Source organism: Phoxinus phoxinus, assembly GCF_949152265.1.
Source record: "Phoxinus phoxinus genome assembly, chromosome: 18".
In the NCBI taxonomy this organism is placed as follows: domain Eukaryota; kingdom Metazoa; phylum Chordata; class Actinopteri; order Cypriniformes; family Leuciscidae; genus Phoxinus; species Phoxinus phoxinus.
The window spans coordinates 17,559,956-17,587,031 of NC_136893.1; the positions used below are offsets into that span (position 1 = coordinate 17,559,956).

The 27,076-nt window shown below is 36.3% G+C and overlaps 2 protein-coding genes across 3 annotated transcripts; one reads left to right on the forward strand and one right to left on the reverse strand.

Moving 5' to 3' along the window:
* Positions 1–106: 106 nt before the first annotated feature.
* Positions 107–7,762, reverse strand: gid8b (GID complex subunit 8 homolog b). Of its 2 annotated transcripts, none has more exons than XM_079587776.1 (5): positions 7,391–7,762; positions 6,345–6,473; positions 6,045–6,241; positions 5,244–5,441; positions 107–1,640 (listed from the first exon to the last, which is right to left on the reverse strand). In XM_079587776.1, the coding sequence occupies exons 2-5, from the start codon at positions 6,463–6,465 to the stop codon at positions 1,467–1,469; spliced, it is 690 nt and encodes a 229-aa protein (XP_079443902.1). In that variant the 5' UTR covers positions 6,466–6,473; positions 7,391–7,762; the 3' UTR covers positions 107–1,466. The 2 variants fall into 2 exon arrangements, with proteins under 2 accessions (XP_079443902.1, XP_079443901.1); XM_079587775.1 differs by lacking the exon at positions 7,391–7,762 and adding an exon at positions 7,106–7,220 and having other exon boundaries at positions 154–1,640.
* On the forward strand, positions 7,584–26,560 carry dnajc5ab (DnaJ (Hsp40) homolog, subfamily C, member 5ab). The gene is made up of 5 exons (XM_079587777.1): positions 7,584–7,722; positions 19,765–19,925; positions 20,565–20,778; positions 21,340–21,511; positions 23,094–26,560. Exons 2-5 carry the CDS (start codon positions 19,816–19,818, stop codon positions 23,192–23,194), a joined length of 597 nt encoding a protein of 198 aa, XP_079443903.1. The 5' UTR covers positions 7,584–7,722; positions 19,765–19,815; the 3' UTR covers positions 23,195–26,560.
* Positions 26,561–27,076: the final 516 nt, after the last annotated feature.

The following is a 27,076-nucleotide window of genomic DNA, read 5'->3' on the forward strand; positions in this document are numbered from 1 at the left end:
AAACACTTATCTCCTCATTGAAAAAAGTTTTCACTCTTCTTTAAAGACTGTTTATCGTTCCATATAAATGTTGATAAACGTTATAAATAAAATCATGTTTTTTTTCGTAACATTTCTACGATTATTATATTAAAGTAACTTACTTTTCAGCCTATCAGTGAAATATTTATTATGCATCGCTTTATTATGAATTCGACATCGTGTGATAGATTATTATTGTAGGTTCAGTACAGTCAATTACAGCTGAGGACCGAATCAGTCCATTAAATTAACGACTCCTTTGGACTCGCTTTGTGAACCAGTTCATCTGATTCGTTAAAAAGATCCGACTCCAAAAAAAATCGGAAATCGCTATATAAAGAAAGAATCGTCGGCCCTATGGTAATAATCTTGTCCATTACCTGGACAAGATTACATTGCTAAAGAAATAAACTTTTACAAGTCAGAATCCAAGTTGTCATAGTAATCTTGTTCGTCTGACTCATGTGAAGAGTAATTCCTGAGGTTGCGTCTTTACCATCCACCAGCAAGCAATTATCATAATCAGTCATGAGACAGCCGATGTGGGTGGCTTTCATTCACCACATATTAATTCGTTATAAAAACACCCTTCTGCAACCTTTAATTAGGCATCACAGCATAAGTATTTGGCCATAACATTCATCAACAGCAGCAATTTTGATATTCAAATAGAGTTTGGGGATTAAAAAAAGAATATTTAATACCTATGTAAAGCATCTGATTTCAGAAGCTTAAAAATTGATCTCTGCAATATCTATAAATCACAATTGAATGTCAATGTAAGCAGGAATACTATGACAATGTACAGTAGAAAACAATGTCACATGACTTTATAACATTATAATGCAATAACATTAGTACTCAAAAGGGCAGATTTTCTTTGACAGGGCCCTTTTACACGAATACAAAATGTATACCCGTGCACTGCAAATAAAAGTTGTGAAAGCACACAGAACTCGTTCATCGTATTGGTACAATCAATTCACTGTCCTTGATGACACCACTATTGTGCCTTAGGTACCTCACATCAGAGGACACAGTCAAACAAGAAGGTAAATCTAAATAGTGTGGTTCAGTCCTCAACTGTATTTGTAGACTTTCTGAACATTCACTGACAAAATAGAAAGATAATAATCCTCTGCAAAAACAAAATGGCTAAAATGCTATCAATTCAGCTCAGCAAGTCAAACATTGTGGTAACAAAAATCACAGACATCCATCTGCGATGAAAAGTGTTTCCATTTTGGCTAGAGGTCATCCTTAAATCTTAATCTCATTTCCACGGCCCATTTAATGCAAAGTCTCTGATAAGCGACGAGTAAACAAAACAAAAGGTTGATAAAAGGATGTTTGAGTGTCAGTCACTGAGTATAAATAGTTAAAGAGAGGGAAAGCGTCCGTTTTTTCCCCCCGCAGAACGCAAGCATAGAGATGCCGGTTGGTTTTCACTTGGGGTCCTCGATGGTGCCTTTGCTAAGATCTGTCATTTTGGGGTACTTGACTTTCTTCTGGTCCAACTCGTTCTGAGCCCACAGCAGCAGTTTGAGGAGTTTGGCAAGTTTCGGTGTCGACTCCCTGTTTTCATAGTCCAGCACTGCCTGGTTTACCTCGCTCCACACCTGTTATAGAGGACCACATGCTGTCAATCACTGGCAGATTAAAAGGGGCTAAATGTAAGAATTTTCATGCATTAATCGCTTTTTATTGCAATTGTAATCTCAAATATACTTTATAATCAAACTACCATAACAGTGTAATTTTAATGACCTCATCTGTCAACATAATGCATAATTGCATATCCATAGCATATGATCAGATGCTTTCTTAATTGCTGTTTTCTCACCAAAAAGAACTTCGCTGTGAGTATATCAGGCATTGAATCACATTCAGTATCTAGTATGTTATGTGTGGACAAGCAGTAAGTTACTGGCTGCAATTCACATACCGGCCACCAATGTCGCTAATAACAAGTTTTCTGAATTCTACATTGAGCCCCTTTAAGGCAAGTGCACACTACAGGATTTTAAAACGTCGGGCTGAACTGTGCAGTTCACACTACATGACTTGCTCTCTGTGAAATCAGGAGTGTTCAAGTTGTTGAGCTGTTCACACCACACGACACAACGTGATTGATCCGCAACAGGAGGTAACTCACTACACGAGGTGACAACAACTCTGTCAGCCAACGATTCTATCTTGTCTACAAACCACGTTTTATCACGAAGAAATCACGCGATAAAACGAACCGGAAATGACGCAATACAGCACGCGCGCCACTACCCAGCGAAGAAGAACACAAGTACACAACACGCGAGTCTTTGTTTGAATATGGACGTCAGACAGAAATTAGTGCTGCAAACTGTTTGCGCGATGATTTGCTCTGGAAAAAAAATAATAAAATTCCCATAGACAGTATAAACGGTATTTTCCCAGTGACCTCAACCCATGCCTTGCTCTGATTGGCTGTAGCTCATGGCATCACATGTGGTTGAGTCGTGCGACAGCTCCAGATATCTAGCATGCTAGATATTTTTCTGGGCTCGGCGACGCGTCCGCGAGGCGTCTACGAGCGTCTTTGATGCGTTGTTGGCTCTTTCATACTAACAGATTGGCGAGCGTTCATCGGCCGCTAATCCCCCGCGATTTGCACGCGATAACAACCCGACCTGTCGGCGAGCTCAACGATTTGCAAATCGGGCTTAAATCGGGCTTAAAATCCTGTAGTGTGAACTAGGCTTTAAATAAATGATGCCTTTCATTATGGTCTACAAATATCACATCAAGAGACATCAGCAGAAAAGGAAAGTCATTTCAGAGTTATTACATTTTGACACAGATTACAAAAGACAAACTATATATATATATATTTTTTAATAAGAAGCGCTGACATATAATTTACAGTAAAACTGGGAATGTACGTTAAGTACATAGGATAAGTTTCATATTGACATAATAACTGACCTTTTTGCCTACTGGCCAAAGTACACCACCTTTCAAAAGTGTGGGGGCAGTAAGATTTAAAATATATATATATATATTTTATAAATTAATACCAGCAAGAAATTGTATCGAACATGAATATAATTAATCAAATATGACAACAAAGACTTTAACATTGTTAAATAAATAAATATATATATATATATATATATATATATATATATATATACATAGATTTCAAATAAATGCTTTTCTTTGGAACTTTTTATTCCTCAAAAGAATCCTGCAAAAATGCATTACGGTTTCCACAAAAATATTAAGCGAGACGTGCAGGAATAAATTATATTGAAATAGAAAATAGTTAATTTAATTTGTAATAATATGTTACAATATTATTGGTTTAATTTTTCAATTCAAATATATAAACTATCTTTATCTGCCAATGTGTAAAAGGTACCCGCAACTTGTTGGTGACAGATGTTTATTTTATGCCATACTTAAAGGGATAGTTCACCAAAAAATACAAAATTCTCTCATTAATTACTCGTCCTCATGGCGTTCCAAACCCGAAAGACTTTCATTCATTTTCGGAACGAAATCTGAATTTCGTTCATCTTTCTGATGAAATCTGAGAGATTTCTGTCCCTCCTTCAAAAAGTTCATAAAGAGATTGTAAAACGAATGCATATGAATAGAGCGGTTTAGTCCAAATTTTCTGAAGAGACACGATCACTTTTTATGGTGAACAGATTGATTTTTATTCACCAACTCGCACATCAGTTGTGGTAAACAGAAGCTCAAGCATGTTCGCTTGAAGTGCGTTTGAGCTTCTGCAAGAACCAATGAGGTTCATTCTCGTGTTACGCAGCACGTTTGAGCTTCTCAAGAACCAATGAGGTTCATTCTCGTGTTACGCAGCACGTTTGAGCTTCTCAAGAACCAATGAGGTTCATTCTCGTGTTACGCAGCACGTTTGAGCTTCTGCAAGAACCAATGAGATTAATTCTCGTGTTACGCAGCACGTTTGAGCTTCTCAAGAACCAATGAGATTAATTCTCGTGTTACGCAGCACGTTTGAGCTTCTGCAAGAACCAATGAGGTTCATTCTCGTGTTACACAGCACGTTTGAGCTTCTCAAGAACCAATGAGGTTTATTCTCGTGTTACGCAGCACGTTTGTGCTTCTCAAGAACCAATGAGGTTCATTCTCGTGTTACGCAGCACGTTTGAGCTTCTCAAGAACCAATGAGGTTCATTCTCGTGTTACGCAGCACGTTTGAGCTTCTCAAGAACCAATGAGGTTCATTCTCGTGTTACGCAGCACGTTTGAGCTTCTCAAGAACCAATGAGATTAATTCTCGTGTTACGCAGCACGATTGAGCTTCTCAAGAACCAATGAGGTTAATTCTCGTGTTACGCAGCACGTTTGAGCTTCTCAAGAACCAATGAGGTTCATTCTCGTGTTACGCAGCACGTTTGAGCTTCTCAAGAACCAATGAGATTAATTCTCGTGTTACGCAGCACGTTTGAGCTTCTCAAGAACCAATGAGATTAATTCTCGTGTTACGCAGCACGTTTGAGCTTCTCAAGAACCAATGAGGTTCATTCTCATGTTACGCAGCACTTTTGAGCTTCTGCAAGAACCAATGAGGTTCATTCTCGTGTTACGCAGCACGTTTGAGCTTCTCAAGAACCAATGAGTTTCATTCTCATGTTACGCAGCACTTTTGAGCTTCTGCAAGAACCAATGAGGTTCATTCTCGTGTTACGCAGCACTTTTGAGCTTTTCAAGAACCAATGAGGTTCATTCTCATGTTACGCAGCACGTTTAAGCTTTTCAAGAACCAATGAGGTTCATTCTCATGTTACGCAGCACGTTTGAGCTTCAGCAAGAGGTATGTTCTTGTGTGTCAAGCAAATTCGGAAAAGCTTCTGTTTATGTTTACAGGTCAAAGTTGATATGTGAATAAAAGCCTAAATTAAATCTGTTCATTATTTAAAGCAATCAAGTCTCTTCAGAAAATTTGGACTAAACCACTCGATTCATATGGATTAGTTTTACGATTTCTTTATGAACTTTTTGAAGCGTAAATTTTTTTGCTGCGTAGCTGTCTATGGAGGGATGGTAAGCTTTTTTGAGTGAACTATACCTTTAATAATATATTAAAATAACAACATTTATAAAGATAGAGCATATCATCAATTGTACTGGTTTCAGGTTCAATAAATAAATAAATATGATTTTAAAAAATGACAGCTGTTCTATGTAAAACAATATGTTACCTTCTGTCTCTGCATCATGTTAAGCAGGTCTCCGAAGGGTGACTCTTCTGGGTTATCAAAAGCCAGGAGTGCAAGGGTGCGCTCCATCTCTGTCAGACACTCTCGGCTTTCCTCTCCCTGTTCAGCCAGCTGTGTCTGTGCAAACTCCAATGCAGCCTCAGTTTCCCGCAGGCGAATCAACTCAATCAGGTGTTGTTGCTACAGGAAGGAAGCACTTGTTGTAAGTATCTTGTTGGAATCATTCCCCTGTGATTCAGCATCAGACAGTCTTTCTAAAAACTACAAATCTATGATTCCCTATGAAACAGTACAAAACCTTTTGCAAGTGCTATATACAGATATATTAATATATAGGTTAACAGCCAGTTGACAAAATAAAAGTCAACAAAATAAACAAGTCCAAAAGTGAACAACTTACAGTGGCCTCAAATAGTATTATGGACTCTTAAGCCACACTTAATGTATGAAAGTTATTGCATTAGATAAACCTTTAAGTTGGTTTGATGTTTTGTTAGGTTCTGAATGATAAAGTAACAGATCTACTTTTTGAAATTGAAATATTATTATAGATGCATTTACATTGAGATTCTCAAATGCATTTACATTGAGATTTTCTCAAATGCATTTACATTGAGATTTTCTCAAATGCATTTACATTGAGATTTTCTCAAATGCATTTACATTGAGATTTTCTCAGATGCATTTACATTGAGATTTTCTCATATGCAATCAACTGAAATAATGTCTGCAAATATGCGTTAAACAAATGGTCCACACAAATTAATAATGTATCTGCTTAACCTGAAGATGAAAGTACAGGTAGCGGTTAGTGTCCAGCAGCTCAGGATGCAGACTGTTGATCAGTGCAATGGCCTCTTGGATTTGTCCCTTCAAGACCATCTCCCTAATTTTTATCCTTTCATCCAGAGAGTCCAGATCAACACTTGGTTCAATGCCTGATTCCATCCTAAACTTCTCAGCTGCCTCTTTAAAACCCTCTATGTAAATAAAAACAAACAAATTATGAAAAAGATCTACAGACACTTGTATTAAATCTGCAATATATGGTGAATAAATACAAGTGGTCAGTTGACCGCTTACCTGTCACCAAATAATTCATAATGAGTCGATTCATGTCTGCCCGCTGAATGTGAACATTATTGAGCTTTTCCATCCACTCATCTCGTGTTATGTCGTCTGGCTTTTCAGCATAACTCATCATGAAGTGTTCTACACAGAAAAAATATATACAAACATGACGTATAATAATAATAAGATAATAATAATAAATACATATAATTTTAAATTAGTTTCAGTTATGAGAAAAGAGGCAGCTTGAAAGTTAGATACACTTTTTTATGTAGGCCTATGGGTTGTTATAATCTCACTGTTATAATATTCATCCAAGTTAAATAAATGAGTTTAATTAAGGTATTTTAACATAACTTACATCTTTGTTAGTGTATAGTCTGCAAATGACACTCTTGATATAAACGCATACTATGGTTTACTTTATAAAGCTTTTAGTTCGAGAAAGACCAGGTCAACGAAACAATAATTTTAAGAAAACGCCACCGAATCAGCGAATATATAATGAGAATATGCAATGTAAATCAATAATGTTATTAAAAATCAAGCAAGATGACATTTGCGCTTATGATGACCGGAAGCTCTAATTATAAAGGCCTGTATCATAACATTGAAGCCTGTACCGCTCGATCAACAACAGATTCAATACTTTACGTAACAACAACCACATATGAACGTTAATAAACACAAATATTCTCCAAGCATTTACACAGCACGACTCGTTGCCGACAATTGGAATAACAAGTCGATTATGCAAAAATGTTGCATTTTACCTGAATGTGTACACTTTCCTCACCAGCAGCTCGGGGAGAAAGGCCGTACTAAGCTCTCGCGATGTTAAAGAAAAACGTGATTACAACGATACCTCGTTTGGATTGGCTGCCGATCAAACGTATTTTTAAGTCACGGTTATAACATCAACGTAGCGGACAGCTTACATTTTTATAAATTAATGTATTGTCAAATTAATTAAAATATTGCGTTTGTTGTAACTTTTAATTCTGCATTGAATTTGTTTATTTTAAATGTCACATCAGCCAGCACTTAGCTGCACTTACCTTTGATGTTTTCTTACAATACCACAAATATAACGTTATATAATTTTTACAATAAAAACAGCAGCCTTCACGTTCAGAAATGCGTTCGTTTGCTCTGGTCATTTCGTCCGTCTCTCGTTTCCGCCCATTTTCCTTTCTACATCGGTTGTGACGTCAGGCACGACTCCCATTGAGCGGAGACGCTTCACGCGATCATAAGACCAGGACGCCGTATCTGAGCACCGCAGCTTGATTCACTCCTATTTGAAGGCCGTCTATAGATATAACGTTAGGATATACTATACGAAGAGAACTGACGATCTGCACTTCTACCTACGTTTCTCTCCTAGACGGTAAGACATGTTAACGCAGCCAGAGGAGAATCCAATCTGTGCGTCTCAATCCTGCTGCTAACGTTACACATACATCCTGTCCTTGCTTGTGGATTACTGCTGTCTGCTGTAGTAGGTTTTTGAGCTAGAAAGATTAACGGCAGCCCGGTGAACCAGCATTAAAGGGATCGTTCACCCTTAGTGAAAATTGTGTCATCATTTTCTCACCGTCATGTCGCATGACTTTCTTTCTTCCTGGAAGACCAATTGAGATGGGAAGGACTGACATCTTCAATCACCGTTCACTTTCATTGCATGTTATTTTCCATACACTTAAAGTGAATGGTGACTGCGGCTGTCGTTCTGCATCTTCTTTTTTCCTGGCGTCTTGCGCGTTTGAACAAATTCATTATTTGATATTTAGTTAAATGTGGGTGAACTATCTCTTTAACAAGCAAACCAATATGGATGCTGAGCGCAGTACAGGGATTAAAGGCTCTAAATCTCCAACCGGTCAGTCAACACGCGTTTGGCCTCCATCAGTATTGAAACTCTAACCATCAGGCTGTCAACGTATTTGAGTCTATTTGTTAGATTTGTGCTGCTGCTGCTGACTCTCAAACTATGGTCTTGCTAAACCTCATTGGGTAAGACACTGCCAGTTTTTATTGGCTTCCCTGTATCTTGACAGAAAGAGAAGTGATAACGTCCTTATTTTTTGCTATCAGGTCTCTGAGTTGTAATTATCATGTATCTACACATAGGCGCTGGTTTGTTTCTGTCAGTGGGTCCTCATGTTTTTTGATGAAACTTCTTGTTGTTATAGTCCATAGATGGCTTGCCATAAACCAAGTTTTCCTTCTTATTTCATTTTTTGATACAGAAGATGCTCTTTCTGAAGTACTCAATCTTCCACCTTCTTCTGTTGTCATTAGCACATATTTAGTTAATCAAATCTCAGGTTTTAATTTGGGTTGTCCATCTATTTTGCTCTAAAATGCTGCATAACTCTTGAGTGGTCCATCTCAGTGAGAGGACCTGCTCCATTAGCTAATTAACTGGATGGTTTTAGAAGTTGTTTTCTCGCCATCGCTGTGCCAGGATTCTTGAAGGGTTTTGTTTAGTCAGTATTGCGGTTAAAGCAGGCTAACTAACTGCGTATATCTATGACGGGGGTGTTAGGAGGTCCTCCTCTTATACAGCTAGAACTGTGATGTGAGAGAGTCTTCTGAAATGAGGATGAAAGGTCCCCTATCTGCTGTGTTAGTTTTTAATCCAGTCAGTGTAAACTCATGTTCAGTGGTCTCATCAGGTTATACTTTTTTAATATTACTTCAAAAATAACCACAATGGTATGGTTTAAAAAAAAATCGGGTTACTAACTTTCAAAAGTTTGGGGTCAGATGATTTTTAATGTTGAAAGAACTGTTTTATGTTCACCAAAGCTGCATTTATTAGATCAAAATGCAGTAGAGTACTAGCCTATAACTGTTTTCTATATTGTAAAATCCAGTCTTTAGTGTCACTTGATCCTTCATAAATCATTATGTGAAACGGTTAATATAATCTTATGAACCGACTACTGAGAGCCAGTTATTGTGCCACAATCTTGTCAGTGTATATTTTTGGCACTCAGATGGGTGTTTTTTTGCCATTATTTTAATATAGGTAACAAGCTACATTTCTAGTTGCAGCATCATTTATTCTTCAGACATTCCCCTTTAAATATTATCAGCTCTGCAAATTGATTATTTTAGACTATTGAAAATGGGTAATATTCAACAATTTAAACATGGAGGCGCATTGAGATCCCAATATCTGAATATATGAACCATATCAAGCCTGACTAAGTACTAAGAGCCAGAATCTAATGTGATGTGGAGATATATCTAATACTTCTCGAGTTACTGGCACGCAAACTTGGGGGAAAAGAGTATTTTTTCTAAGTTCTAAGTTTTCTTAGAGTGAAACAAAAATGTATTTTAGAATTATTTGTTCTTAAAACATTCCTCTTTAAAAGAAAAAAGCATCAGCTGAATACAAAGTGGCCCACATTTGGTTTTTGACAATGAAAATGTGTTAAATTTAATTCTTGGAGTCGTATTAAGATCCCAATATCTCTGGGGAAAAATTGGGAATTAAACCATATAGTGTCTTCATGAATGAAGAAGATACCAAAATACAAATTTAAGAACCAGAATCTAAAAGGATGTTACGATGTCTTTAATTCTTCTTGAGTTATAGATATGCATTTTTACTTCCTTGTTGGATCCAAATGTCTGGTGAAAACTGTAATTTTCTAGCCTGGTAATACCAGACTCTGCTACTTCACTTTGCTTCGTAGACAAAGACTTCGTAGACTACAGGAGCGAAATGAAATTAGCGGAAGTAGGAAGTCTGACGTAGTCAGGCTAGTAATTTTCATCCCCCTCTACAAAACAGTGGATTAATCAATAAATATCCATCCATGACATTTAATATTTTGTCTTTCTTCACTTTTTATGTTAGTCTTTCTTCAGAAAAAATATAAACAAAATCTCTCATTTAAGGCAGGGAGGTTTACAAAATTTGGTTGATTTGACATGGATTGACCCAGTATTGCTTTTAATATGACCAGCTGATCCATAGTGACATGTATTTTGCTGTTACCCTCCTTACATTTATGATGGTTCATAATTTTAGTCAAGGCATTTTTGTGACTGTTTGGACCGCTCATATTTGAAATGCAACAGAACCTAAAACTGAAAGCAAGAATCAAAAGTTAACGATTGATGAAAACCATACTTGTTCTCACAAGACATTTTGTCATGAGATAAGGTGCTAGTTAAATATTAAGGAAAACAATGTTTTTAGATATTAGACTCTTTGTTGCCTTTATCAATTCAGCTCTTTACTTTTTTTTAAGAGATTAAGAGCCTCTCTATGGGTTACCCTGATTGAGGAGATCTTTGATGGGGAAAACACCACACATGCTCATACAATTTACCACTCAGCCTTATATATATATATATATATATATATATATATATATATATAGTGCAGTGCAGTGCAGTGCAGTGCAGTGCAGTGCAGTGTCTCACACTATCAGCGCACTGATCGTCATGTGTGTGTTTTCCAGAATGAGGCTAGTTTTTTAGACCCTCTTTCTTAATCTGATCATCAAAATGAAACACAGTGTTGTCACGCTGGATTAATACTTCCTAAACATATAACTGCTCTTTAAATAATCATAAAGTTCACAAATAAATGTAACAATCTTTTGGCTTGGAAATGTTGCTTACTGTATGTGTATGGTCAAGAGAGATCCAGACAAATGGGTTGTTTTTTACCTCACAATCGTTGGTAAGACTCGCACAACAGTTTCAGATGCGTCTCACTTTATTTAAATGTCCATTGAATAATCCTCCTCTCTGTAAAATGATTCAGTTTTGATAAAGATCACACTGGAGTGATATTACAGTCAGATGATGATCACAGTGAGATTAGCCTAGTATTTCATTAGTATTTATTTATAAGGATGCTTGAAATTTTACTTTTTCATTTACAAGTTTTGTTCATTTGTTAAATGTGTAGTTAACATTATTAACCCTATTACACCATAGAATTGAGGAAAAGAGAGAAATTTGAAACGACGCAGACTGAGATATGAGCACGACCTGGCCGACAGTGGCTGACAGATGCTCATCATCATCCCTTGTCATTGTATGTGTATGTGTATGTGTATGTGTATGTGTATGTGTATGTGTATGTGTGTTCCTGACCTGAATTCACACCTCACATGTAGTGCTGTGTTGAAAAAATCGATTCACCAATTCTGAATCGATTTTCATATTAATTTCTAAAGATCGATCCGTAACTCAGAGGATCGATTTAATAACAGGCCTACATTTTACCCATAAACACACTGAGACACGGCGACCGGCGGCGCTGCTAATGCGGTTTCTCTGAATCCACTTGTTGACAAGAGAGGAGGAAAGAGCCGTTCACATAGCGCGTTTTTTGCGCGTGCAAATTCGTTTTCTAAGCGCGCCTCTGTTCATGGTTGCATAGCAACGACAGACGCAAAGGGAAAGCACGCGCTTGTGGAGAGGAGAAAGCGGTGCAAACTGCGCTCTCCATGATGACGAGGAAGTATCATCAAATAATTAATTGATTTCTAGCCCTTGCATTAGCTTTACTACTAGATATATTCATTGAGATGAGAAATAAAAAGCCGCCCTGTACAGCGATGATCAGCTGTTCGGCTGAGCTTTCCATGTTGTTACGGAAAGACCGCTGGGTTTTGTCACATGACCTGTTGAGATGCATTGAAGTGCTTCTCACTGAATTTGCACGCGCATAAAACGCGATATGTGAACAGCCCCTAAAGTGGTATCGTGTGCGGTTGTTTCTAGTTTAAAAGGCCTTCTAAATATGAACGCAGTTTTGGATTAAATAAAAGGTCAGTCAAGTCAAATAAAACACGTTTTATCTCCTGTTTAGTTGGTAACACTACATTAAGATACCATTCATTAACATTAATGCCTTATCTAACATCAATAAATTGAGTGAACAATACATTTTTACAACATTAATGTATGTTTGTGAATGTTATTTAATACAAAAACTTGATTGTTCCTGAACAATAAAAACTTTTGATTTTAAAAATATAAGATTGGATCGGATCGGATCGAATCGAATCGAATCGAATAATGATAATCGATTCAAGATCTTGAGAATCGGAATCGAATCGATTCTTGAAATTTGAATCGATACCCAGCACTACTCACATGGCACACATATTTAATTTAGGTCACCATAAGCAATCACAGGAGGAAACTTACTCGATCAGCTTCCGGTAAAACAGGGATTCCCAACATTTTTTGTCTGTCGAAGTCAAACTCATTTGTCTTAAAATATTAGCTTGAAGTACCCCCTGATATTTTAAATGAACGTTTTAATATTTTAACTACACATTGTTTTATTTGTGGTTCTCTGATCTCAGCCTCAGCCTCAGACGTCACCCCCACGGACCATTGGCTGAAAGCATATGGCACAGAAAATGGGGAAACACTTCAGGAGTTTTTGTAGTTGTCATCTGATTGGTTGAATTCGACAGGATTTCTGCGAGATCCTCATAGAAGAAAGCCGTTGTTTACACAACTGTGACAATGAGCGCTTATGCGGATCAACGAAATTCTGTATTTTCTGAAGTGTGTGAAGTTCGTGGCATACAGGGCCGACTCGAAAAGCTTTGCCACCCCATAATTATCCCAGTATAAAATAAAAATGTAAGCAGTTTCCTGTGTACACCACTTTTAAGCAGCAACGTTTTAATGTGATGACAAATAAAAAGACAGCGAAAAATAATGTCAAGAAAACATTTATTTCTATAATTTGTCCTTGCGGGTTTGTCCAGTCAGCTTTATTAACAAAAGGACTCCTAAAATTCTGTATTGTTTGGCAAGCAGATTCTGTGACTGCCCATTTATATGGTGGTCAATGAAGGGAATGCTAAATATATTTTAGTGTCCCATTCGTTGACCACCAAACTTTCTAGATGATTATCTTGCTGACAATTCTGAAATTTCTGTCAAATACAGGCTATTTTTGCTGCATATATAAAACATACAGTACGCTTTAAATTATTATTCATGTAAATAATATGCACTACTTTGAAGGCTATTATGCTTCCTATTATGCTTTTTCAACTTTAGCGTTTCCAAAACCCCGTTATTTGGCCTTCCTTAAGGCAGACAAATCTGGAGTTGTTACATTTAATTTTTAACACTTTTCCTGAACATTTTAACCCCAACATTTAGAGCTCACAGTTATGGAGGAGCGGGACATTTCCCGAACGGTGTCAATCACGACACACTGGGCCAACTATGAGAACAGGAACCACATATCAATAAGACACAAAAGTAATTGTGAGTAAATTAGTCTGCAGATCTTAACAACCGCCACATTGTTTCTGTGGCGACTGCAGACATTTCTCAGGGTTAGTGATGTGTCTACAAGAACTTACGACTGATGTTACCCAGCATACCCCTCTCTGTCTTGCCAGGCTCGGATACTAAAATCACATCATGTGACAAAGTTTCCTTTCACTGACATTATAGTGCAACTGATAGCTTGTTTTCCAGTCAGTAGGATGTTGTTAGCTGTCTTAGTACCTCATTTTGTAGAATTTGTGCAATAATTGGCCACATAAGTGATGATTTAATGAAGGAACAAATAGTTTTACTGTATTTTATAGTCCTTGTGTATATGGAAGTAGTAAAGTAGACTGACATTATGGACGCAGAAAGAATGACACGAGTTGTGTGATGTAAAGTGGCTGAAATTATGAACACTAATTAGTGTGTTTACATCAATAGACTTGCGTGATCCTGGGCTATAATGGATTATTAATATCCATGAGAGTTACCGTGGTATTCTTGTAAGAAGTTGTGGCTCTTGATTTCTTTATCTATGGTAGGCAGTTCCCATCATGGACACAAGACCCCGTGGCTTTTCATAAAAACCTTGCTTCTGTGGTGCTCTCAGCTGTTTGTTCATCCACTCTTCATCTGTTTGGTGTGTGGTCTTCTTCTCTGAGAGCTTGTGTGCCCCGTCCCGTCCTCATCAAATCCACCCAACATTTAAACACCACCTGTTTTCTCCTTATGTTGTTTTGACAGATGCTTCAGATCCATTTAATTATGCCTAACAATAATCAATACTTGTTGCTTTAGGCAGTGTTATCAATGATATACTACGACTATAGTTTTTATAAATATTTAGAATTTGATTTTGTTTGTATTTTCTGTTTTAACTTTTAGATACATTTTAGTGTACACTTTAGCAATTTTGTTCTACACTGTAAAAATGATATGATCAATAAGTTAGGACAACATATGTTTTTACATTGCTTTTTTTAAGTCAGTAATGTACTTTTAAGTTGAAATGACTTAAACATCCAAGTTAATTGCACTTTAAGATAGCAACTTTTTTCTTTTTCTTTTTGACAGTTTTTACTTTTTTTTTCTTTTTTTTCTTTCTTTTTTTTAATATATATATATATATCGTTTTTAAAAAAAAACAAGTTTAAGTTTTAGTTTTAGTGCTTCAGCTTAAACTACACAATAATGAGACATGTTGCCTTGGCAAATACCTTAAAAATGGTATGTACATTTTATGTTTTGTTTTAATTAATGTTAATTTTCTTTAAATTAAGGAAACAATTTTTTGTGATTTTAGTTTTGGTTAATGAAAACAACCCTGGTTTTAGTTACGTCAATACTCTTAGCGTGTGTGTGTGTGTGTTTGTGTTCATTATGTACAGACTCTCATCAAACATGTCCTGCTCTTCCATCCCTCTACAAACAGACCTTTTAAAACCAGCACACATAATACAAGCTGCATCACTTCACCTGCTCAGATGCACACAGAGTGGCGTGGGAGGGATGTTCGAACACAAACAGGGACCAGACAGAGAATTGATGGACAAACATTTATGGGAGAGACATGGACTCGGTGATATTCATTAAGCTGTGGAGAAGAGATTTTGGCAGTTGTCTCTAGTATAGTCCAAAGGCTGAGATGGCCACTAAAGATTTAGCTGGACCATATGGTGGTGCAGAGACATGGAGGGGGAAGGGAAGGAGTGTGTGAGAGAGGTAGAGAGATGGATGTAGTGTTTTGGTGAGGCTGCATTGCAGAGCCCTGCTCCTGATGAAAACCCTTTTAGTAATCACATTTAATGAGCCGCTGAAGCAGGAAGTCTATCTGCTAGCAGCCCACACACACATGCGTATTACTGACACAATATTAGATACAAATTGTGTATGTGTAATGTTTTTTTTTAAAAATTCTCAGCAAATGTTGGTGATGCGTGGTGCCAAGCCGGTGTTGTGGTAGGTTGATCTTGCTAATGCTTGTTTTTAGCACACTGCGTTATGGTTGCTATCAGTGTGCTGGGGGATTGAGATATCACTGCTTATTGGTGGAACTTAAGAGTCTTCTAATGTCCAAATATGCATAAAGTATGCAGAATAGATTTTTAAAGAACTATAATTCAGCAAGGATGAATTAAATTGATCAAAGGTTACAATATACACTTATTATTACGTTACAAAACATGTCTATTTTAAATAACTGCTGTCTTTTCATTGAGGAATCCTGAAAAGAGTATCACAAAAAATGAAGCAGCATAACTGTTTTCAACCTTTATAATAATCAGAAATGTTTCTTGAGCACCAAATCAGTATATGAGAATGATTTGTGAAGGATCATGTGACACTGAAGACTGAAGTAATGATGCTGAAAATTCAGCTTTCACATCACAGGAACGAATTTATTAATTTTTTAATATATTGAATTACAAAAAATGGTTATTTAATTTGTAATAATATTTAGATTTTGTCATTTAGCAGACGCTTTTATCCAAAGCGACTTACAACTGAGGACTACAGCAAGCGAGTCATCGTGAACGTGAAGAGGCAAAAATAAGGCAAGAAGTGCTCAAAATACAAAGTTCAGGCATTGCTCAGAATAGCATAAGCCAAACAAGGGAGGATTAAAGGAAAAGTGTTTTTTTATGTCAAGTGCTCACGGAAGAGATGAGTTTTCAGTTGTCTTTTGAATGTGGTCAGGGATTCTGCATTCCGGACGAGGGTAGGGAGATCATTCAGCCAGCAAGGAATCGTGAATGAGAATGTTCTGGAATGAATTTCACAATATTACAGTTTTTACTGTGTTTTTGGACAAATAAATGCAACATTTCTGAAGACTTCTTTCAATAGCATTAAAAATGACTCCAAACATTTGAATGGTACGTACACATACTTATACAGAACAGTTGATAAGTTCATTAAATGCTTTACATACTCTGACAGCACACAATTTTGAACAAAATAATGATATTGTGGTCCTCCTTGGATATGACTCTGGTCCCTCGTTCAGGGGGCGTCTTTTTATATTTATTTATTTATTCTATTTATTTATTTTTTGTCTAAGCAAATCTAATGCCAAGCAAAATTCGTAATTTGTAATTGTAAGGTTTTGAGGTAAAAAATTGTGTATAAAGCATAAGTTTAATTTTAATGGGGTGGTATAATGCCCATTTTTACAAGATTTCCCCAGAGTGTGTATGTGAAGTTTTAGCTCAAAATACCCCACAGATAAATTGTTTCAAATTCATGTTCAAATTCAAATGCCTCATTTTGTTTGTGTCCCTTTAAATGCAAATGAGCTGCTGCTTCCAGCACAGAGGGCGGAGCTTCAAGAGCTTGTGTTCTTTGCCGCTTGCAGAAACGCACTAAAATATCAGAAACTGTTCTGCATTTTACGTTCAAACCGGAGTCGGACAATGATGGAGAGACTCATGTAGAAGTGAGAACATGTAGAATACAACATGATGTTTCTGAATGGGTAGTTGATGAATTTATGTAGCTGATGTGGAGTCTATCTTCAAGTCCTTGATTAGCCTATTCTGTTATGATAATCTATAAATCGCTCATGTGGGAACTGTTGTAAGATTTTATGTAAATTATGTAATTTACATAATTTTATTTTTATGGAGTTTATGTAAATTTTAGGGTTCGTGATGTCACTAACCTGGGAGGACGCTTGTGTAGTCCCTACCAGTAGTTTGTTGTAGTCCTTAAATTATTTCTTTAAAAGCAAACATCTCCCTTTGCTTTGAACTTTGAGCGTCATAACTTTGCAGATGTTGTTTATGCTCAAACAACAACATTACACACTAACTAAATCATAATCAACCACCCCTTTAATAAGAATTTTGAAAATCCTAAACATGAGCAATATTAAATAAGCACCACTAACGTCTGAACAAATGCTGTATTTGTTTTGACACAAATGAAATGGTCAAAGGCTACTCTGAGATAGCAGGCTAGCTGTGAAGCCCAACAAAATCTCACCCAAACACACTCTCTTAGAGTATCACACCCAGAGGAATTATGGGAAGAAGCACACAGGGTTTGAGAAGGGACAGAAATAACCCTTCACTTATTCAGACGCTCCGCTAATGCTAATCTGCTAATACTCTCTGACAAGCTGCACGATTAACCTGGAATGGAGACGAAACCGTCTCGCTAAGAAAGCTCTTCGAATGAAAAAGAGAAATTTGTACTCATTCAAAGAGTCATTATAAATCTGTTTTATTTTATTTATTTGTTTATAACAATTGATTCATTTATTGACCTCTTGTGACAGTGAAATGTCTCTTGTTCTCCTTGCAGCCTTTTTGTGTGGAAGTGTCTTAACCTGAATTACTCTGGGTTAATGGGTTAATGGACTTTCCTGCATACAGGAGGACGTAACTTGTGATTCTCCCTGTGTGGAAGACATTGCCTCCCTATCTCCTTCCATGTGTTCACGTACACCTACCTGACAACATAGTCCTATAGCAAATTCTCTGGCTGAGCCAGACTTTTTTCCGTCAGGCTTCTGCATAAAGTGAGCTTAATGAACTGTTAATGAGGGGTAAAATATGCTTGATTGTCCTGATAATAATGGCACACTGCAAAAAAAAAACAAAAAAAAAACACAAATCAGATTGAAGCTTGCCATTTTAAAAAGCTCTTGCCATTTATTTTATTTTATTTTATTTATTTATTTTTTACATTTATTAGATTGCAAGATATATCAAAATAAAATCACTATTGTGTTATACTAGTGTAATTATCAAAACTCAAAGGCTGCGATTTAAATAAATATATACACTGTGGTTAAGTTTATTTACAAACGTGCCTTTCGTGATATTGTTTGTGTTTTTTTAGCTGCTCTGTTCTTTTACAGCACTGCCACTCTGAGACTGAATTAATGAATTAGCCTACAAGTGTGTAAATGAACACAGTGCCAAGCTTCACTCGGAAACCTGCAGCGCATACATTTATTTGACGGCAAATTAGAATACGATCATTTTTAAATTGTAAATCGTTTTTTTCTTTTATACTATAAAATTACTTTTTCCCATTACTAAATTGATAAAAAATATATAGCCTATATAATTGTTTTTATCTTACAGTACAGTAGTGCTTTAAAAATATTTATTATTTTTATTTAATAAGGACAATAAAAATCATAGTTATTATTCTATAGTCATACATCAAATGACACGGGTGATGGGGAAAGTAGATACTTTTGAGTAAAACATGTCAGTAATTGGACATGCAACTAAATTTACAATAAATTTGAAATCATTAGCATCTCCCACTTCCGCTTTACACAAAGTCAGTATGAAATTAAGATTCACTCTATCACTTTTATAAATGCATTTTATAGATTGTATTGTCTACAATTTTATTTTTTTTTTTTACCTTGTAACGTTTAATCGAAATGTCATAGCTGGACCTTCCGGTGAAAAAGTCCGACTTTTCCGGTGACGTACAGACTTCTCCAATAATTTAGTCACTAAAACTCCACCCTGCAAGCTCATGTTTATCTGCCTCCACTTTTGAGTGCAACACCCCAATAAAGAACAGATGCATAGAATCAAGTCCTGCCCTACAGTTTTTTGTGTTTTCTTGTGATTACTATGCTGAAGTATACTCGTTCATTAAGGGCTCTGGAAGAGCACTCGGCACCTTTGGTATACTATTTTAACATACTATGATTAGCTTGTATGTGAATACAAGGGTTAGCCATGGCAAAAAAAAAAAAGCAGCACCGAAAGGGAACTAGCATCTCTCCCTTCCTCTCAAAACCTCCCTGTGTGCTGCAGTCACATGACTTTTTGTAGTGCAGTGATTGTACACCATGTTAATGCAGTGACTTAGTGCTCTCAGAACATAGACATTTGGGGACAATGATGAACCTATGACTCTGACTGACATAATAATGGTGGTTCTCAGTATTTTGCTGAGCTAAAGTGTAATCGGTTGAAAAAATTGTGTTAAATTCATTTGAAAATTTGAAAGTTGTATTGCTACATTCCTGGGATGGCAGCATGTACACACTTGCATTTTTTGTATGTACATTATGCTGCTGCTTGTAAAAAGGAAGAAACCAGAAAGCAGTGGAAACATATAGGCGCATACAACACATATAACATGCATGTCTCTCTTCTTTTTCTTTCAGACAGAGGAGGTGGTTGTGTGAGGGGAGAGTGTGTGAGTGTGTGTGCGAGTAATGGCGGAGCAGCAGAGACAGCGTTCACTCTCCACGTCGGGAGAATCCCTATACCTGGTCCTGGGAGTTGATAAGAACACCCAGCAAGACGACATAAAGAAATCCTACAGGTGAGACACTCTGGATGGACATAGAAAGATTGTTACAACATTACCAATAAAAAAAGTGGAGAAATTGCTCTGAATCGATTTTATTTTATTTTATTTTACACAAGAGGGATAGGGTAGGTAGACACACATTTCCTTGTGTTAAGCACATTTGAGTTTTCAATTAAATCCACTAGAGGGTGACAGAACATTTTCCTCACTTCCTCTGTGTGTTCAGGATAACATTCTACACACTGCACAGTCTGTACATGTTCTTTGTGCATGAATACCCAGATGACCGACTACATTTACCAACATTTATTGTCAAATAATGCTTAGTATTTCACATACTATTTTTGAATAATAGTTGCCAGATAGTATACCATTCTGTACATACATGTACATACAAAAAAATGCAAGCGTGTACATGCTGCCATCCCAGGAATGTAGCTATACCTGCAATACAACTTTTCAGTTTTCAAATGAATTGATCATATACACTATTTTTTCAACCTATTACACTTTAGCTCAGCAAAATACTGAGAACCACCATTATTATGTCAGTTTCACATTAACACACTTAAAAGCAGATTGGCAGTGATGCCAGGAAAGATCATAGTTGCATAAAAGTTTCGTTCTCATTTCTTCTCTTTTGGTTTGCAGGAAACTAGCTCTGAAATTCCACCCAGACAAGAACCCCGACAATCCAGAAGCGGTTGAGAAATTCAAAGAAATCAACAACGCTCATGCCATTTTATCAGACCCCACCAAACGCAACATCTATGACAAATACGGATCTCTGGGCCTTTACGTGGCAGAACAGTTTGGAGAGGAGAATGTTAACACATACTTTGTATTGTCCAGCTGGTGGGCCAAGGTTAGTCATGCACACAAGCAAACATGCAAGATATATACTAAGTAACATACACTACCTTTCAAAGGTTTGGGTCAGTAAGGTTTTTTATTTATTTAAAGAAATTTATATTTTTTTTTATTCAGCAAGTGTGCATTAAATTGATCAAACGTGACAGTAAATACATTTATAATGTTACACAAGATTTCTATTGGAATGCTTTTCTATTGAACATTAGTCATCAAAGAATCCTGAAAAATTATTTTAACATTGATAATAATAAGAAATGTTTTTTGAGCAGCAAATCAGCATATTAGAATGATTTCTGAAGGATCATGTGACACTGAAGACTGAATAATGATGATTATAATTCAGCTTTTGACATCACTGGAATAAACTACATGAATAAAATATAAATTGTAATAATATTTCACAATTTTACTGTTTGACTGTATTTTTGAGCATGTAAATGCAGTCTTGGTGAGCATAAGAGACCTCTGACCCTTAACATTTGAACCATGGTGTAAATACTAAATATATGTGCATCCTGTTATTTCTGTTGAATATTTTTTCCCCTCCTGACAGGCATTGTTTATATTCTGCGGTGTGGCCACGGGCTGCTACTTCTGCTGCTGTCTGTGCTGCTGTTGTAACTGCTGCTGTGGGAAGTGTAAACCTCATCCTCCGCAGTCAGATGAGCCAGATTTCTATGTGTCTCCTGAAGACTTGGAAGCTCAGATGCAGTCTGATGAGAGAGGTGAGACACACTGACTCACTTATTCATTCACAATAGTCAAATTAACATGGTTTCAAGACAACATCAAATCAAAAGAGAAGTTTCGTGGCTATTAGTCCATGCTTGTATTTTTGAGATCATACATAAGCTAGTGTATTTTTAAAAGTCTTATAAAAATTATCTGGAATGAGACTGTCTCCTCCCACCAATACCAGCTGGCACTGACAACCAATAGCAAGTAGCATATTGTGGTTTGGTGACTTAGGACTAGACTTATTAAACAGGGCAAATTAGCGTGAGAGCGCAATTCATAAAAGCGGTGATGGGAGTGGAAAGTTCTGCGTGTGATCTGATGACGATGCACAAATGAAAGAACACAGACGCAGCTGGATCATTTCCATAATGACCAACGCAGTGGACCAAGTACGGCAGTTTTTTTGCGGGTAAATAATGGCTAAACAAAAAAACACAGTAAATTGACTAGTGCAAACCTAGTAAATCACCTTGCATCTGAAAGTGAAACTCCTACAAATGCATGTGCAATAACTCTGCCCATGCCTTTTCAGCATTCATTTTTCACTGCCTGTCTTTAGTAAATCCTGACAGTGGCTTTTTAACGCCAAAAGTGGGTTTGCGCTGGCACAAGCCATTAGTAAATCTGGCCCTTAATGTGTTTTTATTTATTATTATTTTTACGACTGTTTATTTTTACGTTTAGTCATACAAATAAAAAAATAACAAGGAATGCAGTTGTGCAGGATATTTAATAAATTATATTTTTATTAAAATGTCAGTATATGTAAAATTATAGTAAAGATGGTTTAAAATCATTTTTGATATTTGTTTTACTTGTTAAAACATGACATATAGAAATAATGCAGTTAATTTATCAACACTAATCATTTATTAACACTGTTGAATCTAATCTTTAGCAATATCAAAATCAATATTATTTTTGTGTTTTAATTTTTGACCAAATTGCAAATCATTTTAATATCAGCCATTTATTTGTTACTGGCTATAGCATTAATATTCATCAGTTTATTGGTATCAGACAGAATTTTAATATTGGTTCTTCTCAAGTTTAGTGGTCTTAAACTATATACTATTAAGTTTTTTGTTTTATAAACACCTTCAATATGCCCCCTCCCCTACTTCCTGTTTCAAAAGGAAATGCATCTGGAAATAAAACTGTTCATCAAACCATTTCATTGGGTTTTTAATAAATTGTCCCTGGCACTATTGTACACAGTTCATTGCATGTTGTTGTAAAGGAATAACGTTTGGTTTCATTCTCTTTCGGGACAATGTCATAATTTGATCTGCTTCTGAAATGAAACTTTTCTTTTCTGCTGGCATAACCAAGGCCGCGCAGGTAGGTCAATAGTATCATTGGTTTCAATCAAACCCTAATGGATCAAATCAATTCCCGCCCAACATTACTGCCTGTTTCGCTTACAATTGCAGTTAAATGCCTTCAAAGGTCCGTTCAGCATTTGATGTGGCTTCCTGGCACTTAAAATCATGCCTGATACGCTTATCAACAGGGTTCAGTTTGGGCTGTTAGCTGTTCACATTATAAAGTAGGTGTCTGTTTCCACAGATGGCAGCAGCCCCGTTGTGATGCAGCCGTCCTCTGCCACAGAGACCACTCAGCTCGCAGACTCTTACCACTCCAGCTACCGGACAGACGCCAGCTATTAAAACCTCCCTCGCTCTCTCACGCATGGGACCACCATCCCCGGAAGAGGTCTCGTGGGGAATGAGTGATCCAGAGGAAGAGGATGAGGGGGTTAGTTAGTTCCAGATCTTCTGTTGAAAAACCTGAAATGCTCCACTGTACAGGGCAAGAAGCGAGTTGTTATTTTTATCTGCCTTTTACCTCTGTCTTCCCCAAACCTACTTGTATTCAACACACACACACACACACAAGGACTTTCTTACAGTGTCCATACAGTCTTCCTGCTTTGATCCATGCTTCATCTTTCACACTGCATTTGTCTACATGATCAGTGAAGATCATTTTGATCAATCTTATTTGAGAATTAATTCGTAACAACAGGACATGCGCAAATATTTGTGGATGTTTTAATGCATTCAGCTATGATAATGGCCAATGAAGCTGGTGTTACACCAACTGTTATCAAGTTGTTTCCAGTCAAAGTTGTCAAATCTACCATTCAAAAGCTTGGGTCCAGTAAGATTTCTTTTTTTAAAGGAATAAAAAAAAATATTCAGCAATGATAAATTAAATTGATCAAAAGTGACATTTATAATGTTACAAAGATTTCTATATCTCAAATAAATTCTATTTTAAATTTTAGACATTTCTATTAATCAAAGAATCCTGAAAAAATAAAAACTTCAGGATCATGAAGGATCATGTGACATTGAAGACTGTAGTGATGAAGTAATGATGATGAAAATTCAGCTTTATGACATCACTGGAATGAAAAACATTATTAAATATATTAAAACAGAAAACGGTTGTTTTACATTGTAATAATATTTAACTTTTTTTCTGAGTTTTTAAGCAAAGAAATGCTGCCTTTACTTGGTGAGCAGAAAAGACATATTTTAAAAACTTACCGATCCCAAACCCTTTCCATGCATATGATTAGCACAAACCTCACAATCACACCATAACCACACCATTTGTCCTGGGTTGTTTTCATATTTCCACATTCTGAACAGTGTTTTGACAAAACTATTCTGCTCATGTTATGGACTACCGGTAGTAATAAAGAGACCTGTTAAAATTTCAAGTGTTTTGTTACATCAACAGGAAAGGGTTTTCAGTAGTACACATACATTTCTATTTTTTTAAACAGGAAAGCAGAGTAGTGTAGTCACTGAGGACACGATTGAGGAAACATTGCTGTGTCATGCTGTGAATGTTTATGTGAGACGGTTATGTGTTAATGGCATCCGGTGGGCATGTACGGTCAAATATAATCATGCAGTGCTTAGCTATTGCTTAATATCATCCACATGTCTTACTGTGGTGTGTGTGGTTGCCTAGAACTGGAGTTTGGGATTGTCCGATACATACTGAGACTGTGCCAGGTTATTTATTCTTGTACATGTTTTGTATTTCCATCTGTATTCTTAAAGGGATAGTTCACCCAAAAATGAAAGTTCTGTCATCATTTACTCACCCTCAAGTTGTTCTAAACCTGTATGAGTTTCTTTCTTCTGTTGAACACAAAATAAGATATATTAAAGAATGTGGGAAACCAAACAGTTTCTGGTCCCCATTGACTTCCGTAGTATGAAATATATATATATATAAATGGCTGTCAATTTAAGGCTTTGCTAAGTTAAAGGGTTGCGCTAGCATTAGTGTTTTGCATTCCTCAGGTTTGTGGTTTCAGAGGACGGACAGTTAGATTAAATTCAAGCACAGGAGGATTGTGGGTAAAGGCATTCATCTGCATAAATCATGTTAACTTCTGTTTCCCATATAATTTAGAAACATTGAGTTAACTGACTAATTAATTCTTTAGTTTCACACTGACCCAAAGTTAGTTTATTAATGAAACATTTTAGTAAGATACATTTGTGAAGTTGTACTTTAACAACTGTGGTTCTAGACATGGACGTGGCCATATTGTATTTGTTTTGGCTGTAATTGTACCCATAATTTGATCTTGATCCCTAGTGCCTGGTTTAATGTAATCAGGTCTACATAATATTGTACTCTAGTTAATACACATTAACAGTATTATTACTGTTATATGCCAAAAAAATATAACTAACTCTGTGATCTGTATCCTTCAGGCTATAATAGTTCATGCTCGCTGGTTTTGATCATATCATTCATACATGATTCAGGGTTCCCACACTCATGGAAAACCTGGATTTAAACCTGGGAAGTTTAAATTTGTGATTAGGAATGTGGAAAATAAGTAAACTTCATGAGCTACACTCCTAAAAAGGAATTTACAAAGCCTTATCTAGTGATCATGGGTGAATGGAAAGGTCATGGAAAAAATCATTGGTGGAAAGTTTTGGGAACCTTGACACTTGCAATCTCTCTGAATGCATGCATTTTAATTTTGATAGGAGTGAACATGCTATGAAAGCTTGTTTCCGCCAAGAAAACAAGACGACATCTCGCAATTGTGAGTGAAAAAGTCAGATTTGTGAGATGAAAAAGTGGCAATTACCTTTTTTTTTTTTTTTTAAATGGCGGAAACAAGCTTCCATAGAATTCAGACTTCAAAGTAGGAAAACATAATTTCTGTTTTAGACACTGTGTGTGTTTGTGTGTGTGCTGTTGAAAACTGAGCACTGAGTTTAATCACTGTACCACCATCTATGTACTGTTCAGTTGTCATTTCTTTAAGCTGTTTAGCTGTCACTTTGGGCATGTGCATTTTAAACATTCATTTACATGCACTTGAAAGAGGATGTGTGGAAAACTTGTGTAATTTACCCCCAAATGTGTATGTTTTATTTGTTTAGGTTCACATTGTGGATATTTCATCGGTGTCTAGATGTATCTCATAGTTGTTGTTTTTTTGTAATTAATTTATGTCTGAAGCATTAGGCACTGGCAGATTATATTAGTGATCATGTTTCTAAACATTTATAAAACTGAACCGTTCACAATGTGTAACGCTTTTTATTTGCAAAATATTCTTTCTCAACACAAGCTTCACTGTAACACGGATGATCTATTTTTGGTTTCTATTATCCCAGTTTTCCTGTCCAATTATTTGTTCATGGTCATAAATGAAAAAACATTGATCAGATATTGATCTTGTTGCTTCCAGTCTGAGAACGAATGGAGCCTTGTGTCTGAGTGCAACACCGAAACAGAATCATGATATAAATGAAGGAAATAGTGGTGATGAGAAACAAGATTTTATTTATTATTTTCCTCTTTTCAATAAATTACGTAGTTCAAATATGTGTAAGCGAAAATGACCATTGTACGGAATTATTTTGCGCATTCTGGATCAAATCAGCTGAAATTGTTGTAGCATGAATATATTGTGTCAGAGAGATGTAACATGGATAATTGGTCTGAATTACAACTGTAAAATAAATGTGAAAGGAAGCTTCAAAAGTATCTGGTGTTTGTGTATTTGTGCAAAGCCAGTTGACCTGCTAAATAAAGCGCTAATGTTGCTTTTGACACTTACAGGGATGAAATAAATAAATCTTAATTCAATTCAAAGTTAGAATATTAAGCCGAAAAAATATTGAAGGGAAAGATAAGTTATGTATGTGTTAAAGTAAAATGTTTTTTAAAAAGTCTGAACTTTGACAAAGTGTCGTCCCATTGGCTTTTATTGTATGGACGAAAGCAGTCGAAACTCAAATACACCCGTGTTTTTGTGTTAAAAGATTCAGGTGCACTTCATAAACATTCTTTCCTCTAATGCTGTTGCTATTCTGGTGTTATTTACTTTGTTGGCTGGTTTCAAGACTGGGGACATGAATGATTGGAGTAACAGGAGAAAGGGCATCATCTATATTTCCCAGCATTCCACTGGCTGCCTGAAATGGGCACAACTGATCAAGGGTGTGTGTCACAGTGAGCCAGCAAGAAACCAGACACCTTCCCCTTCTGGCACA

Excerpts from the sequence above, each read along its gene's own strand:
- gid8b (XM_079587776.1), bottom strand. The coding sequence starts at position 6,465 with ATGATGAGTTATGCTGAAAAGCCAGACGACATAACACGAGATGAGTGG. Across the intron at positions 6,242-6,344 it reads TATGAATTATTTGGTGACAG|AGGGTTTTAAAGAGGCAGCT; the intron begins GTAAGCGGTCAA and ends TTATTTACATAG. Across the intron at positions 5,442-6,044 it reads ACCTGTACTTTCATCTTCAG|CAACAACACCTGATTGAGTT; the intron begins GTTAAGCAGATA and ends TCCTTCCTGTAG.
- dnajc5ab (XM_079587777.1), top strand. The coding sequence starts at position 19,816 with ATGGCGGAGCAGCAGAGACAGCGTTCACTCTCCACGTCGGGAGAATCC. Across the intron at positions 20,779-21,339 it reads TGTCCAGCTGGTGGGCCAAG|GCATTGTTTATATTCTGCGG; the intron begins GTTAGTCATGCA and ends CCCTCCTGACAG. Across the intron at positions 21,512-23,093 it reads GATGCAGTCTGATGAGAGAG|ATGGCAGCAGCCCCGTTGTG; the intron begins GTGAGACACACT and ends CTGTTTCCACAG.